At 35.5% G+C, this 15,105-nt stretch overlaps 1 protein-coding gene across 9 annotated transcripts in view; it reads right to left on the reverse strand.

Moving 5' to 3' along the window:
- The window catches only part of COP1 (COP1 E3 ubiquitin ligase), a 256,822-nt gene that overhangs the window by 140,483 nt on the left and 101,234 nt on the right, over positions 1 to 15,105 (reverse strand). For all 9 annotated transcript variants that reach the window (XR_006214220.1, XM_042976914.1, XM_042976913.1 and 6 more), the window contains 2 exons: positions 11,335 to 11,449; positions 6,674 to 6,809 (listed from right to left, as the gene is read on the reverse strand). Coding sequence is in view for 8 of the 9 variants with exons in the window: in XM_042976914.1 (XP_042832848.1) it covers positions 6,674 to 6,809; positions 11,335 to 11,449 (251 nt within the window). In the remaining variant the exon portion in view is untranslated. The remainder of the gene's footprint in view (positions 1 to 6,673; positions 6,810 to 11,334; positions 11,450 to 15,105) is intronic.

The following is a 15,105-nucleotide window of genomic DNA, read 5'->3' on the forward strand; positions in this document are numbered from 1 at the left end:
TTTTTAGTTGAATAGATCCACATGATTATAGTTAAATGTATACATATCAGGACAATATTATAAACTTCCATAGTCTTCTTTTGTAATTTCATCAACCGACATTTCTGAAGCTTTTAAGCACATATATTATACATTCTTACACTAGTTAACAGTTACACTGCTACTCCAGGGTAGTGTTTCAAAAACTTTTCTTATTTTGCTTCTATAAAGGCACTGAAATAAGCTGAGAGCTTTCCTAAATCCAAGCATTGATATCTGTCCTGTTCATGGTTATACTCTTAGCCTAGCCCACATTAAGGGATCAATGAATTTTTGTTCTATAATCACTCATTTAATTAACTAGTTAAATAAGCTCCACGATCTACTGCATTTTCAAATTTTAATCCTTTCAAAATCATTCCTCACATTGTCAACACATAGAAAAACATTGAATGTACGATTATCTTATCAGTTAGTGAGTTAAACAGCTAGAATATAAAAAAGGGTTTACTGCAAGTCTCTCCAGCTAACAGGTTAAATTTCAAGATCAATATTCTTATACATTAATAAAAATCTCAGTCACACAAATGGAAAAACATGCATAGTAATGTATTAGACAAGGTAAAAATTGCCAACTTTCTGATCTGCATCAAAACATCTTTTTAAGGTTTCTCCATTCTATCTAGGAGATTTGAACATAAACAAGCAATTTGATGATACCTAGGGACTACTGGTAATTGTGTTACATGTGATACAGCCCTGTGGGTTTATAATGTTCATTTTAAGACACAGTCTTTTTTATCTTTTACGTTGGTTTATTTATTTTGAGAGAGAGAGAGAGTGTGTGGTGTGTACACGAGCAGGAGAGAAGCAGAGAGGGGGAGCAAGAACCCCACACAGGCACCACACTCAGAGCAGAGCCCAACAAAAGCTCAATCCCACGAACTCTGAGATCACAACCTGCGCTGATACTAAGAGTCAGACACTTAATCAACTGAGCCACCCAGGCACCCTGGGACACAGATATTCTTAAGGATGTAAGGGTGAAATGACATAGCATCTGAAACATGTTTCAAACACTAACGCAAAGAATGAAGTATAAATGAAGCAACCATAGCAAAATCTGGATCACTGCTTAATCTGGAAGATGGCTATTGTGAGGAATTACTTCATTCTATTTTTATGTGTATTAGAAATTTTTATTAAAAATTCTTGAAGAATGGCAACCCTATCAAAATAACACCAAAACAACACCAGCATCCTTCACAGAGCTAGAACAAACAATCCTAAGATTTGCATGGAACCAGAAAAGACCCCAAATAGCCAAAGCAATCTTGAAAAAGAAAACTGAAGCTGGAGGCATCACAATCCCAGACTTCAAGATGTATTACAAAGTTGCAGTCATCAAGACAATATGGTACTGGCACAAAAACAATCAGATCAATGGAAAAGAATAGAGAACCCAGAAATGGACTCACAAACATTATGGCCAACTAATCTTTGACAAAGCAGGAAAGAACATTCAACGGAATAAAGATAGTCTCTTCAGCAAGTGGTGCTAGGAAAACTGGAAAGCGACATACAGAAAAATGAAGCTGGACCACTTTCTTACATCATACACAAAAATAAACTCAAACTGGATCAAAGGCCTAAATGTAAGACAGGAAGCCATCAAAATCCTAGAGGAGAAGGCAGGCAAAAACCTCTCTGACCTCGGCCACAGCAACTTCTTACTCAACATGTCTCCAGAGGCAAGGGAAACAAAAGCAAAAATGAACTATTGGGACCTCATTAAAAAAAAAAAAAAAAGCTTCTGCACAGTGAAGGAAACAATCAGCATAACTAAAAGGCAACCGACAGAATGGGAGAAGATAGTTGCGAACGACATATCACATAAAGGGGTTAGTATCCAAAATCTATAAAGAACTTATCAAACTCAATACCCAAAAAACAAGTAATCCTGTAAAGAAACAGGCAAAAGACATGAATAGACACTTCTCTAAACAAGACATCCAGATGGCCAACCGACACATGAAAAAATGCTCCATGTCACTCATCATCAGGGAAATACAAAGCAAAACCACAATGAGATACCACCTCACACCTGTCAGAATGGCTAAAATGAACAACTCAGGCAATAACAGACATTGGCGAGGATGCAGAGAAAGAGGATCTCTTTTGCATTGCTGGTAGGAATGCAAAGTGGTACAGTCATTCTGGAAAACAGTATGGAGGTTCCTCAAAAAATTAAAAATAGAACTACCCCATGACCCAGCAATTGCACTACTAGGTATTTACCCAAGGGATACAGGTGTGCTGTTTCGAAGGGGCACATGCACCTCAATGTCTATAGCAGCACTATCGACAATAGCCAAAGTATGGAAAGAGCCCAAATGTCCATCGATGAATGAATGGATAAAGAAGATGTGGCATATAAAATCAAAACCACACTGAGATACCATCTCACACCAGTCAGAGTGGCTAAAATTAACAACTCAGGAAATAACAGATGCTCGCAAGGATGTGGAGAAATGGGAACCCTCTTGCACTGTTGGTGGGAACATAAACTGGTGCAGCCACTCTGGAAAAGTGTGAAGGTTCCTCAAATTTTAAAAATAGAACTACCCTATGACCCAGCAATAGCACGAGTAGGAATTTATCCAAAGGATACAGGAGAGCTGATTCATAGGGGCACATGTACCACAATGTTTACAGCAATGCTTTCAACAATAGCCAAATTATGGAAAGAGCCTTAATGCCCATCAATTGATGAATGGATAAAGAAGATGTGGTTTATATAAACAATGGAATACTACTTGGCAATGAGAAAGAATGAAATCATGCCATTTGCAGCAACGTGGATGGAACTGGAGGGTATTATGCTAAGTGAAATAAGCTAATTAGAGATAGACAGATATCCTATGTTTTCACTCATACGTGGAACTTGAGACTTAAGACCATGGAGGAAGGGAAGGGGAAAAAAATAGTTACAAACAGAGAGGGAGGGAGGCAAACCATAACAGACTCTTAAATACAGAGAACAAACTGAGGATTCATGGCGGGGGGAGAGGGGAAGAGAGGGAAACGGGTGATGGACATTGAAGAGGGCACTTGTTGGGATGAGCACTGGATGTTATATGTAAGCGATGAATCACGGGAATCCACACCCAAAACCAAGAGCACACTGTATACACTGTATGTTGGCCAACTTGACAATACATTACATTTAAAAAAATAATAATAAAATATGATACTTTTTTAAAAAGATCTGGTGTATATATACAATGGAGTATTACTCGGCAATCAAAAAGAATGAAATCTTGCCATTTCCAACTACGTGGATGGAACTGGAGGATACTGTGTTAGCGAAATTAGAGAAAGACAAGTATCATATGACTTCACTCATATGAGGAAGTTAAGACAGAACACAGATGAAGATAAGGGAAGAGAAGCAAAAGTAATATAAAAACAGGGAGGAGGACAAAACCTAATACACTCTTAAATACAGAAAACAAACAGAGGGTTGCTGGAGGGGTTGTGGCAGGGCAGATGGGCTAAATGGGTAAGGGGCATTAAGGAATCTACTCCTGAAATCATTGTTGCACTATATGCTAACTTGGATGTAAATTTAAAAATTAATTAATTAAAAATTTTTAAAGAATGGTCATAAAGATGATGAAGATACAAAAAGACTATAAAAAGAAAGGTAACTAGAAAATCACAACATCTGAGAACTACTAAAATATGCCTCAATAATCCTTGGGTCAAAAAAAAAAAAAATCATAGTTGAAATTTACAATTTTCTTGAACTGAATGAAAATGAAAATACATCATAACTTCAATGCAATAACAATGAACAATCATAAATTATGAAAACTTACAGCAACATCAAAAAAAAATATTTAAGAATTAACCAAGGAAGGAAAAGATTTGTACAATGAAAACAACAAAAACTTGCTGAAAAAAATTAAAGAAGGACACAAATAAATGGAAACATACCCCATGTGCATGGATCAGAAGACTGAATATTGTTAAGATGTCAATATTACCCAAAGCAATCTAGAGATTCATTGCAATCCCTGTCAAACTCCCGATGGCATTTTCCGCAGAAATAGAAAAAACAATCTTGCAAATGAACAGAGCTAGAGGACTCACACTTCCTGATTTCAAAACTTACTACATAGCTATGATGATCAAAACAGTATGGTCGTGGCATAAAACAGATAATGTAGGCCAATGTAATAGATGAGAAACCTTCCATACAAAGTCAAATGATCTTTGACAACAGTGGCAATATCACTGAGTTTTTCAAGGAGTTTTTCAACAAATGATGTTCAGAAAACTGCATATCCACATAACAAAAGAATGAAGGTAGACCCTTACCTAAAACCACATACAAAAATTAACTCAAAATGGGTCAAAAATTTAAATATAAAATACGAAACTATAACTCTCTTCATGACTTTGGATTTGACAGCAATCCTTGGGATATGACACCAAAAGCACAGGCAACAAAAGAAAAACACACAAATTAGACTTTATGAAAATTTTTAAATTTTACGCATCAATACACAGTCTCAACAAAGTAAAAACACAATGCACAGAATGAGAGAAAATATGTACAAATTTGATAAGAGATTAATATCCAGAATTTATAGAGAACTACTGAACATAGCAACAACAAAGTTCAAAACTGGGCAGAGGACTTAAATAGAAATTTCTCTAAGAATATAAACAAATGACCGATAAGCACATAAAACAATGCTCAACGTCACTAATCACCAGGGAAATGCAAAGCAAATCTAAGAGATACCACCTCACATCTGTTTAGGATGGTGATTACCAAAAAAAGAGAAAATAACAAGTGCTAGCAAGAATGCAGAGAAACTGGAAACCTTTTGCACTGCTGGTGGTATTGTAAAATGGTACAGCCACGGGGTGCCTGGGTGGCTCAGTCAATTGAGCTTCTAATACTTGATTTCAGCTCAGGTCATGATCCCAGGGTCTTGAGATTGAGCCCTGTATTGGGCTCTGCACAGAGCATGAAGCCTGCTTGGGATTCATTCATTCATTCATATTTTCTCTCCCTCTCTCTCTCTCTCTCTCTCTCCGCCCCCCCCCCAGGCCTTCCCCTGGCTCATGCTCTCTCTAAAATTAAAAAAAATAATAATAATCTGGGGAGCCTGGGTGGCTCAGTCAGGTGAATTTCTCTTGATCTCAGCTCATGATCTCAGGCCGTGCTGACAGCACAGAACCTGCTTGGGATTCTCTCTCTCTCTCCCTGAATACTGCGTGATTCCACTTACAGGAGGTACTTAGAGTAATCAGATAATGAAAAGTTACTGTTTAACGAGTATTGAGTTTCAGTTTTACAAGATGTCAAGTGTTAAAGAGATGGATATTAGGGACATTTACACAATATTATGAAGGTATTTATTTAATACCACTGAACAGTACACTTGTTAAGATAGTATATTTTATGTTACACATATTTTACCATAATAAAAATAAAATTTGGAAAAAAGAAAAGACACCACATCAAAATTCACAGGATGCAACTAAGGCAGTGCATGTAGAGAAATGTAAAGCCCAAGTTTTGTTAGAGAAGCAACTTTCAACTCAATCACTGTAATTTCTACCTTAAGAAAATAGAAAGATAAAAGCAAATTAAACTTAACAAAAGGAAAAAAAAGAAATAATAAAGTTAAAAGCAGAAATCAATGAAACAGAAAAATATAGAGTATCAATAAACCAAGAGCTGGCTATTTGAGAAGACAAATAAAATTGATACATTTCTAAACCAGACTATTAAGGAAACATATAAAGGGAAACAACACTCCAATATCAGGGATAAGAAAAGGAACATCATCAGAGTATCTAAAGACAGTAAAAAGATAATAAAGGAATATTATGAACATGTGAATGCCAATAAATTCAACAACCTAGATAAAATGGACAAATTCTTTTAAAGACACAAACTAAAAATAATGCTTGATAATGAAAAAAAAAATCAATAACCTGATTAGCCCTACATCTCTTTTAAAAATTGAATTTATATTTAAAACTCTTTCCACAAAAAAAACTTAAGGTCAAGATGGCTTTGACGGAGAATTCTACAAAATACATAAGAAGAAATACTATCAATTCTTCTAGAAACATGAAGATAAGGAAGCCCTTATGAGAGAGCATATCTGTCACCAAAACCAAAGACATTATAAGAACACAAACTGCAACCCTAATAGGTGAATACTATTCATACTATTATTTTATTTTATTTTATTTTTAATTTTTTTTAACCTCTATTTATTTGTGAGACAGAGAGAGACAGAGCATGAACGGGGGAGGGTCAGAGAGAGGGAGACACAGAATCTGAAACAGGCTCCAGGCTCTGAGCTGTCAGCACAGAGCCTGATGCGGGGCTCGAATCCACAGACTGCGAGATCACGACCTGAGCCAAAGTCGGACGCTTAACCGACTGAGACACCCAGGTGCCCCTTAATCATTCCATTTTAAAGAGGAAGACATTGAGGACTAAAGAGATTCAGAAACTTGCCCAAGAACACAGAACTAAAAACTGGCAGGGAACCTGACCTCAGAATACTGGCTCTTAACTAGAACACTGTAACTGCTTGTCAAATTAAATTTGAGAAACTTTTGTAAAAGTAAATAGTAAAGAGTGCTGCCCAATACTTACCTAGAGACTATGCTGGAACCATTATAGAGATCACTAGCATAGGACAACGTAGCCAAAGGTCGTACTGAATTATATCGGGTAAACTTAGACAAGCATTCCTGAAATTCATCCAACTGGCTTGCAGTTCGACTATCATCTATATGAAGAAAACAAAATAAATTAATTGAAGTGCAATGGAAGTCAAAGAGCAGTACAGACACATTAGAAATTATATTCTGAATATGATTCTGAAGTAACTAGAGAATACTAGTATGCACAAATCATTTCGCTGATCTTTCAGCTTTAATAAAAATTACTTAGTGGTTCTTTGAAAGACAATGTCTCTTTCCACACCAATAAAAGCATACTGTAAATTCTCTATTTTTTAAGCAAAAATTTCTTAGAAAATCAAAGACAAAAAGTACCTCTGATCAAGAAAAGTTTAATCTTTTATTAAAACGAAAATCCCTTATCAATGGAGAAAGTGAGGGTGGAGAGAGGAGCACGTACACTGGACCGTCTATTTGTAATTTTGAAGGAACATGTTTACAAGGATACATCTGCATGCCCACATTCACTAACTATCAAAACACAATTTATAACATAATTTAGATTAAGAAAGTAATTGTTTTTTAAGTAAAAAGAGAGATACTCGTTCACATCATTCTTTGAAGTGTCTCAAATCCAATTATGAAAAGAGAGTAGAAACTTCAATGTATCAATTATTCTCAAAAATAGAATACTTTCACTCAAATATCTTGATAGAATACAGAAAACATTAATTCCATCCAATAGAAAACTATATAAATACTTTGAGTAAAGTCCATTTCAATAAACTCTTCATAATTAAATTACATAGAATTTAAATCACAATATCATCTCATGAAAGACTGAGAATACAGATATCTATTCTCCAATCTAGAAACAAGCCTACAGTGAAAGCATGAATTAAAAAAAAAAAAATCATTTTTCTTTATTTTTGTTAAATTTATTTATTTATTTTTGAGAGAGAATGAGCAAGAGTACGAGGGGCAGAGAGAGGGGGAGAGAAAATCCAAAGCAGGCTCTGCACTGTCAGTGCAGGGCCCAATGTGGGGCTCAAACCCACAAACCAGGAGATCATGACCCTCTAAGCCACAGTCAGATGCTCAACCAACTGACCCACCCAGGCACCCCAAAAATCAGTATTTTTCAAAACTGTTTTACGTTTGGACTTGTATTTTCTTTTCCAAAGGAAGAAGAGTAAAACACCAATTACTTTAGTTAGCTTCCTAACTGAAATCTGAAATAAGATTGCTAAACTATGTGTTCATACCTTCTTCTCATTCTTAGCTCATATACATAAACATACATACAACTTTTTCAAGGTAAACTTTCATGATTTCCCCTTCTTAAATGTCCCTGAAAATAACAGTAGGCATAATGAAATTAAGACAGAAGAATCATTAAGTCTAAAGAGTCACCATACTATAGGACAGACAGTACAGAATTGATTTAGTTCATCTGGAGATACTAGGTTATCTTGAAGATAACTGGAGACACGAAGACATTTATTTAACACTTACTACAACGAAAAACAATTCCTTGTCTCTGATATTAAGCTTCTGTCCTTGATATTTTACATTTTAAAGATTTAAACACTAACACAGCAAATCCATCTAACAACCTATATCCAAAAGTTCCAATTTTGTAGTGTTTCTGTTCTAAAAAACAGCAAAAGGAACAAACCCAATGAGCATGCAGTATCATGTTACTAAAATAATGCTCCTGATCCACAAAAATTATTCTCTGTAAATTCAGTGAATTACAAATAAAACATGGGTTACTGCAATAAAACAAATCAACTGTACTACAAAGTGGTTTGAATTTAATAGCTAATTGGTTCTTTTTACATAGAATTGAGTATCCAATGTAATAAATACTTACTGGAAAAACACCTTAGATATTTGTTTAAATATTGCTTTAATGTAAAAATATTCTTTCATATTTTGACACCAATCGCTAAGTACGTAAAATTCACAAGCATTCAAGAATGTATATTCTGTTGAAGGTCATAATCCTTTCCCTGGTGGCTGATCTTCTCTGTCCATCATACCTATTCATTAACACTTACATCCAACAGAAGTGATAAAGAAAACACTAAAAATTGTTATTTTAGTATCTGAAAGTATAGAGATTAGATTTCACTTTATCTGGTTACAAAATGGTAGGATTTTGTTTGCTTGGTAGGTTTATGATCAATTACTGTACATATTTGCTAACATATTACCTTTGCTCTTCTAATTATAGATTTAGTTTGTGAAAGTGTGTGCAGCACCTCTTTTCTCTTTTCTAATACTTTATAATTTACCTTCTCATTCAATTACAACTAAGAGTCCAAGGCATTAATCTCCCAATCTTCATCTCTCATTTTCAGAGTTGAAAATTAAAAGAAAGAGCAGTGGATTCTCATTTGAAAATATACAAAAGGACCACCAAACACCAAGTACTCCTAAGGTAGAAGTTAAAATTTCTTCTTCACAGTCAAGGACACTAGAAGGAACTTCATGTTCAGCAATATGTTAAGTGTACTCATTGTGAAAATTTGGTAAGATAAACTTCAGACTCCTAAAATCATGTTTTAAGTATAATATAGCCATGCCCACAAAAATGAAAATATAATCTTCCTCCTGGTTTTAATTTATTCTGCCTTCTGGTAAATTTACATCCCCCAAATAAATATGTCTGTGACTATACCTTTATTGTGCCATAGCACACCTATGATGCTAGTTACTTAAAAATTATTAATAACTTCCCCATTAAGAGCTTCCCAATCTCTCTTTCCCACATCTTTTTTCTTTTAAATGTCTACCATTTGCGGTCACTGTATTTCAACATCATAACAAAAAATAACACCTAAAAGGGTTAAAATGAACCCTCTGCCAATCAGAATGTAGGCCTCAGACCATTTTCATTTTTTTCTTTTAATTTTTTTTTTTTTAATGCTTATTTTTCAGAGACAGAGACAGGGCATGAGCATGAGCATGAGCAGACGAGGGTCAGAGAGAGAGGGAGACACAGAATCTGAAGCAGGCTCCAGGCTCCGAGCTGTCAGCACAGAGCCCAACGTGGGGCTTGAACTCATGAACCGTGAGATCATGACCTGAGCTGAAGTCAAACACTTAACCGACTGAGTCACCCAGGCGCCCCTCAGACCATTTTCAATATAACAGCTTCCTATTACAGTTTATAGACTATTACAGAGGCTCAATAAGGAGCTCAATTCCCAGGCAATACAATAAAAGTTTTCCATCTTATAAAAACTGTTGATCATTAATTTCACACACACTTATAAATAAAACTTGGCTCCCCTGTAGACTTCATATGAAATATGCTATGTAAATCTTCTTTTCCCTCCATCACCAATCCTAAGGCAAATTTGTCTAAAGGTTCTAAACAATATGTAGATTTTAATGCAAATATGCCTATTCAAGAGAAAACCAAGGCCAAAATTTTAACAACTAATTAAATACCACACATTTTTTTCCTTGGTGGTCCTAATTTTCAGCAGATGTATTACTAATGACATCAGTTACCTGAGCACCTAACTTATACCAAGCATTGTATTTTACATTTTATAGGTATATCATCAATCTATAAATCTAAAAAAAAAAAGAAAGAAAGAAAAACAATGTCTTGCTATTAATGTCCCTACATCACTGGTGGTGAGCAAGGACACTGAGAAAGGTTACAGCTCAAAAGGCAGAACTATATTACCTTGTTTAAAGCAATGAAAATATCTTATGGTATATTTGTCCATGACTTGTCCTATGTCCATGACTTTGCATGAGTTACTTCCTTTGAACATGTTTCTAATTACCTTATTTAATGAATTCTAGCTTTGACTAAATACAACTCCTCCAAAATCCCTACAGTGACCATTCACTTCCACTTCCCCATTTTCAGCGTGGCCTATATTTTTCACTCCCAGCTATATGGTAGAAATTCTTCTCTATTCCCCTAATAAACTTACAGAACATATAATATCACGTAGAATTATTTACCTGTTGCTTTCCCCCCTTAATTTACAATACGCCCTGACAGTAGAAATCAGTTCTTTCATCTTTTTATTCTTAGCACAAAGGACAGTGCTTAGAACTTAATAAATGTTTAATAATAGGAGGCAACTAAAAAGAACCTATTTTTCCTAGCCACATATTCATGGCTGATTTTTTTCTTAACTTTATATAATTCACTATATAAAGATTAAAAACTCCCAAATAGGGGCGCACCGGTGTGGCTCAGTCAGTTGAGCATCCCACTCTTGATTTTGGCTCAGGTTATGATCCCAGAGTTGTGGGATCAAGTCCTGTGTCAGGCTCAGTGCTGAGCATGGAGCCTGCTTAAGACTCTCTCTCTCCCTCTCCTTCTGCCCCTCTGCCACTCATGCTCTTAAAAAAAAAAAAAAAAAAAAAAAAATCTGGTAGGGAAAAAAAAATTCCCAAATAGAAAAAAAGAACAAAAATAGCTATGGGAAAGCAATGTTCTTTAAGATCTCTAGGAACCTCCACAAGACACTGGGAGACTATGTTGAAAATACACTTGCACTTTATAAATAGGACTTTACATAAATCCATCATAAGAAGCTAGAAATGGATCTGAAAGAAGAATTTGATATATTTTAAGAAGTCCGGAATATGTACCTGAAATACGAGACATCCTTGTAGAAAAGTAACATTGTTCCAAGTCTTCAAAATGAGCAGTAAGCCGTTTTCTTCTTGATGCTAACGTGCTGTTATACCAAGGCTGTTTCTTTGTCTAAAGTAGTAACAAGAACAGACACTTGTAACTTACAACAAATGATGGTCTTTTTCTGCACAAAATATCTAAATGATTGCATATTCAAAATTTTAACACATTAACTACAAATGGTAAATACTCATAGTTCTTAGACCATATTTTTCCATTTTTATTTTAAAATTCAAATAGGCTGAGAGTTTCTGGAGCCAGGGGGAGGAGTTGGGGGGGGAAGGGGGGTCAGGTCCTACCTCTCAGCCCAGGCCTCCTGGGGAACCCTTGTACTACATAAGGGAGGGGGAATCTATCCACATACCTCAGGGAACATGGAGGTGCACGTGTGGGGATAGGGTCTGGGCAGACCAAAGGCTGGAGGGGAGGGAGTTCCGGGGATTACCAAAGGCTTAAGGATGGGGCTGTATGGGGAAGGAGTAGAAGGGGGCAAGTGGGAGGATCTCAGCCATGCTAGGTCCCAGGTCTGTAGAATACAGTTCGCTATAAAACTCCTACAGTCCAGCCAAAATGCAAATAGGCTCTAAAGGCCAATTTTACAAGAATGAAATAAGTATATTTCAACTCTCCAAGTTAAATGAAGATAGAATCCATTATAACTGCCATGCTAAATTTTAGAATCTTGAGAACTTTACTATGCAGAAATTGTTAGAAAATAATGTTCAAAAGAAAATTAATTACTTTCCCATCATCCCTATACTGCAGCTCTGTACTCTTCGAATAATAGAGACAGTCCTTGATTGTCAGAATATATATTTAAGTTAATGCTGATTATTAAATTAAGGAGCAGTAATATGTAATATGTATGTACAAGTCTGACACATACATTAGAAGATCCAGCCACATAAAGAGAGCAAATGTGAAATACATTGGCATATAAATCTATAAAAAACAAAAATCTATAACCCTAAATATATAATACTGCCTATACCATGTTAAATGAAAGGATAAGACAATTCTTTCCACTAATGGTTATTATCTACTATGCTTGAGGCACATAAACAGAGGAGACACATAACAAGAGTATGAGATGACATAAGTCCACCAACAACTGCAAATGTAACAAGAAGTAATAAGGTACTACCGTGAACACAACGCCCTAAAGTGAACTCCTGCTAAAACTAGATGGTAGGTAAAAATCATATTTTAAAGTGGTGCTTTCATCACAAGAAAGTTAAGACAATTTCTGAAGACATAACAGACATACAACCAAACAGGAAGCTGAACTCAGAGAGGTGATGTTAACCAACATATAATGGTGCAGAGGAGGGGAAAAACGAAAAGGACAACACTTACTTGGAGACAATTTCCTACAAAAGATAAAAACACTAAAACTGAGATTTAAAGACTGAAAAGAGAATTGAGAACTGGAAGATAAACCTAAAGGAATTAACCAGAATTAAGGATAAAAAATAAGAAGACAGATAATTTCAGAGGAAGGTTGAAACTGAGCACTTCAGAGACCCAGGAAACTGTAACAGACTGAAGAAGAAATATTCGAAGAACGCATGTTGACAATTTTCCAAAACTGAAAACAGACATGAATACAAAGAAATTATTCCTATCAGGTAGGATAATTTAAAAGAAATCCATAATTAGACACAGTAAGGCAAAACTGTGTTTTTGTCCAAAAATCAAAATGACTTTAAAATCAAACAGAAAAGATAACTCACGTGACAAGACGAAAAATTAACAGGGAAAATACTACTTAACAGCAATAAAAGAAGCTAGAGGAGTGAACTTTGGTTATCCTCAAAAAGATGAAAAAATAAGAACTCCAATCTAAAATTCGGATCCTGATAAAAGTATCCTGCAACAAAATGAGCAAAGTACTTTTTCATGTGTATGAAAACAAAAACTACTGCTTATAAGTCATTTCTTTAAAAAATCGTGAAGTTGGGTACTTAAAAAATGCAGTAACATAGGGGCGCCTGGGTGGCTCAGTCGGTTAAGCGTCTGACTTCAGCTCAGGTCATGATCTCATGGTCTCTGAGTTCGAGCCCCGCATCAGGCTCTGTGCTGACAGCTCAGAGCCTGGACCCTGCTTCAGATTCTGTGTCTCCCTCTCTCTCCGCCCCTCCCCTGCTCATGCTCTGTCTCTCTCTGTCTCAAAAATAAGTAAAAACATTTTTAAAAAATTAAAAAAAAAATTCAGTACCATAAACTGGAAGGCCTGAGAAATAAAATGAAAAGGAGCAAGAAAATTTGTACCCAAATAAGTGATTTTAAATTTTGTTTATAACATTAATTTTAATATCAAAATCATAGGGCTTAATAAGACAGAATAAATACACTAAAAAATAGCATATAAATCAGAAGAGTGAAGAAAGTTTCAATTCAGAAGCACTTAATGTTGTTCAGGAAGGTAATTAAGATATGAAGTTTAATGAAAAGAATGTTCAACATTACTGATTATCAGGGAAATGCAAATCAAAACCACAATGAGATGTCCACTGTCAGAATGGCTAAAATCAAAAACACAAGTAACAACAAGTGTTGACAAGGATGTGGAGAAAAAGGAACCCTCCTGCGCTGCTGTTGAGAATGCAAACTGGTGCAGCCATTGTGAAAACGGAATGGAGGTTCCTGAGAAAATTAAAAATAGAACTACCATATGATCCAGTAATCCCACTACTGAGTATTTACCCAAAGAATATGAAAACACTAATTCAAAAAGATACATGCACCCTATGTTTACTGCAGTATTATTTACAATAGCCAAATTATGGAAGCAGCCCAAATGTCCATCAATAAATGAATAAAGAAGATGTGGTATGTACACATACACACACACACACACACACACACACACACACACACACACACACCCCAGAGTATTATTCAGCCATGAGAAAGAACGAAATCTTGCCGCTTTCAACAACATGGATGGATCTGGAGAGTATAATGCTGACTAAAATAAGTCAAAGAAAGACAAATATGATTTCATGCACATGTTGAATTTAGGAAACAAAACAAATGAACAAAGAAAAAAGGCACAAACTGCAAGACAGACTCTTAACTGTAGGGAACCAATGGCTATCAGAGGGGAGGCAGGTGGGAAGATACATAAAATAGGTGAAGGGTAGATTAAGACTACACTTATCACGATGAGGGGCACCTGGGTTAAGCTGGTTAAGTGTCCAACTTCAGCTCAGGTTATGATCTCATGGTGTGTGAATTCATGTCCCACATCAGGCTCTCTACTGTTTTCAGATCTCTGCCTGCTTCAGATCCTCAGTCTCCCTCTCTCTCTGCCCCTCCCCCGCTTGCACACCATCTCTCTATCTCTCCCTCTCTCTCAAAAAAATAAATAAACTTTAAAAAAAAGACTACACTTATCACATTGAGCACTGAGTAATGTATAGAATTGTTGAATTACTATATTGTACACCTGAAACTAATATAACATTGTATGTTAACTATGCTGGAATTAAAATTTTTAAAAATAGTAAGATTAAATTTAGACTCTTGTTTTAGAAACAGTATTAGTTTGGATCAATTTCAAGAATAACTACTAAAAGTATAATAAGAGAATAGGTAATGTTTAATACAGTACAGTGGTGGAAGAAGGAGGTCAAAATAGAAAAGAAAAACACAGAAAGTGAGACAAATAGCAAGCCTTAAAAAGTAAAAAGGTGAGGGGCGCCTGGGTGGCTCAGTCTATT

The sequence above is a fragment of the Panthera tigris genome, chromosome F3 (genome assembly GCF_018350195.1).
Source record: "Panthera tigris isolate Pti1 chromosome F3, P.tigris_Pti1_mat1.1, whole genome shotgun sequence".
NCBI lineage: Eukaryota > Metazoa > Chordata > Mammalia > Carnivora > Felidae > Panthera > Panthera tigris.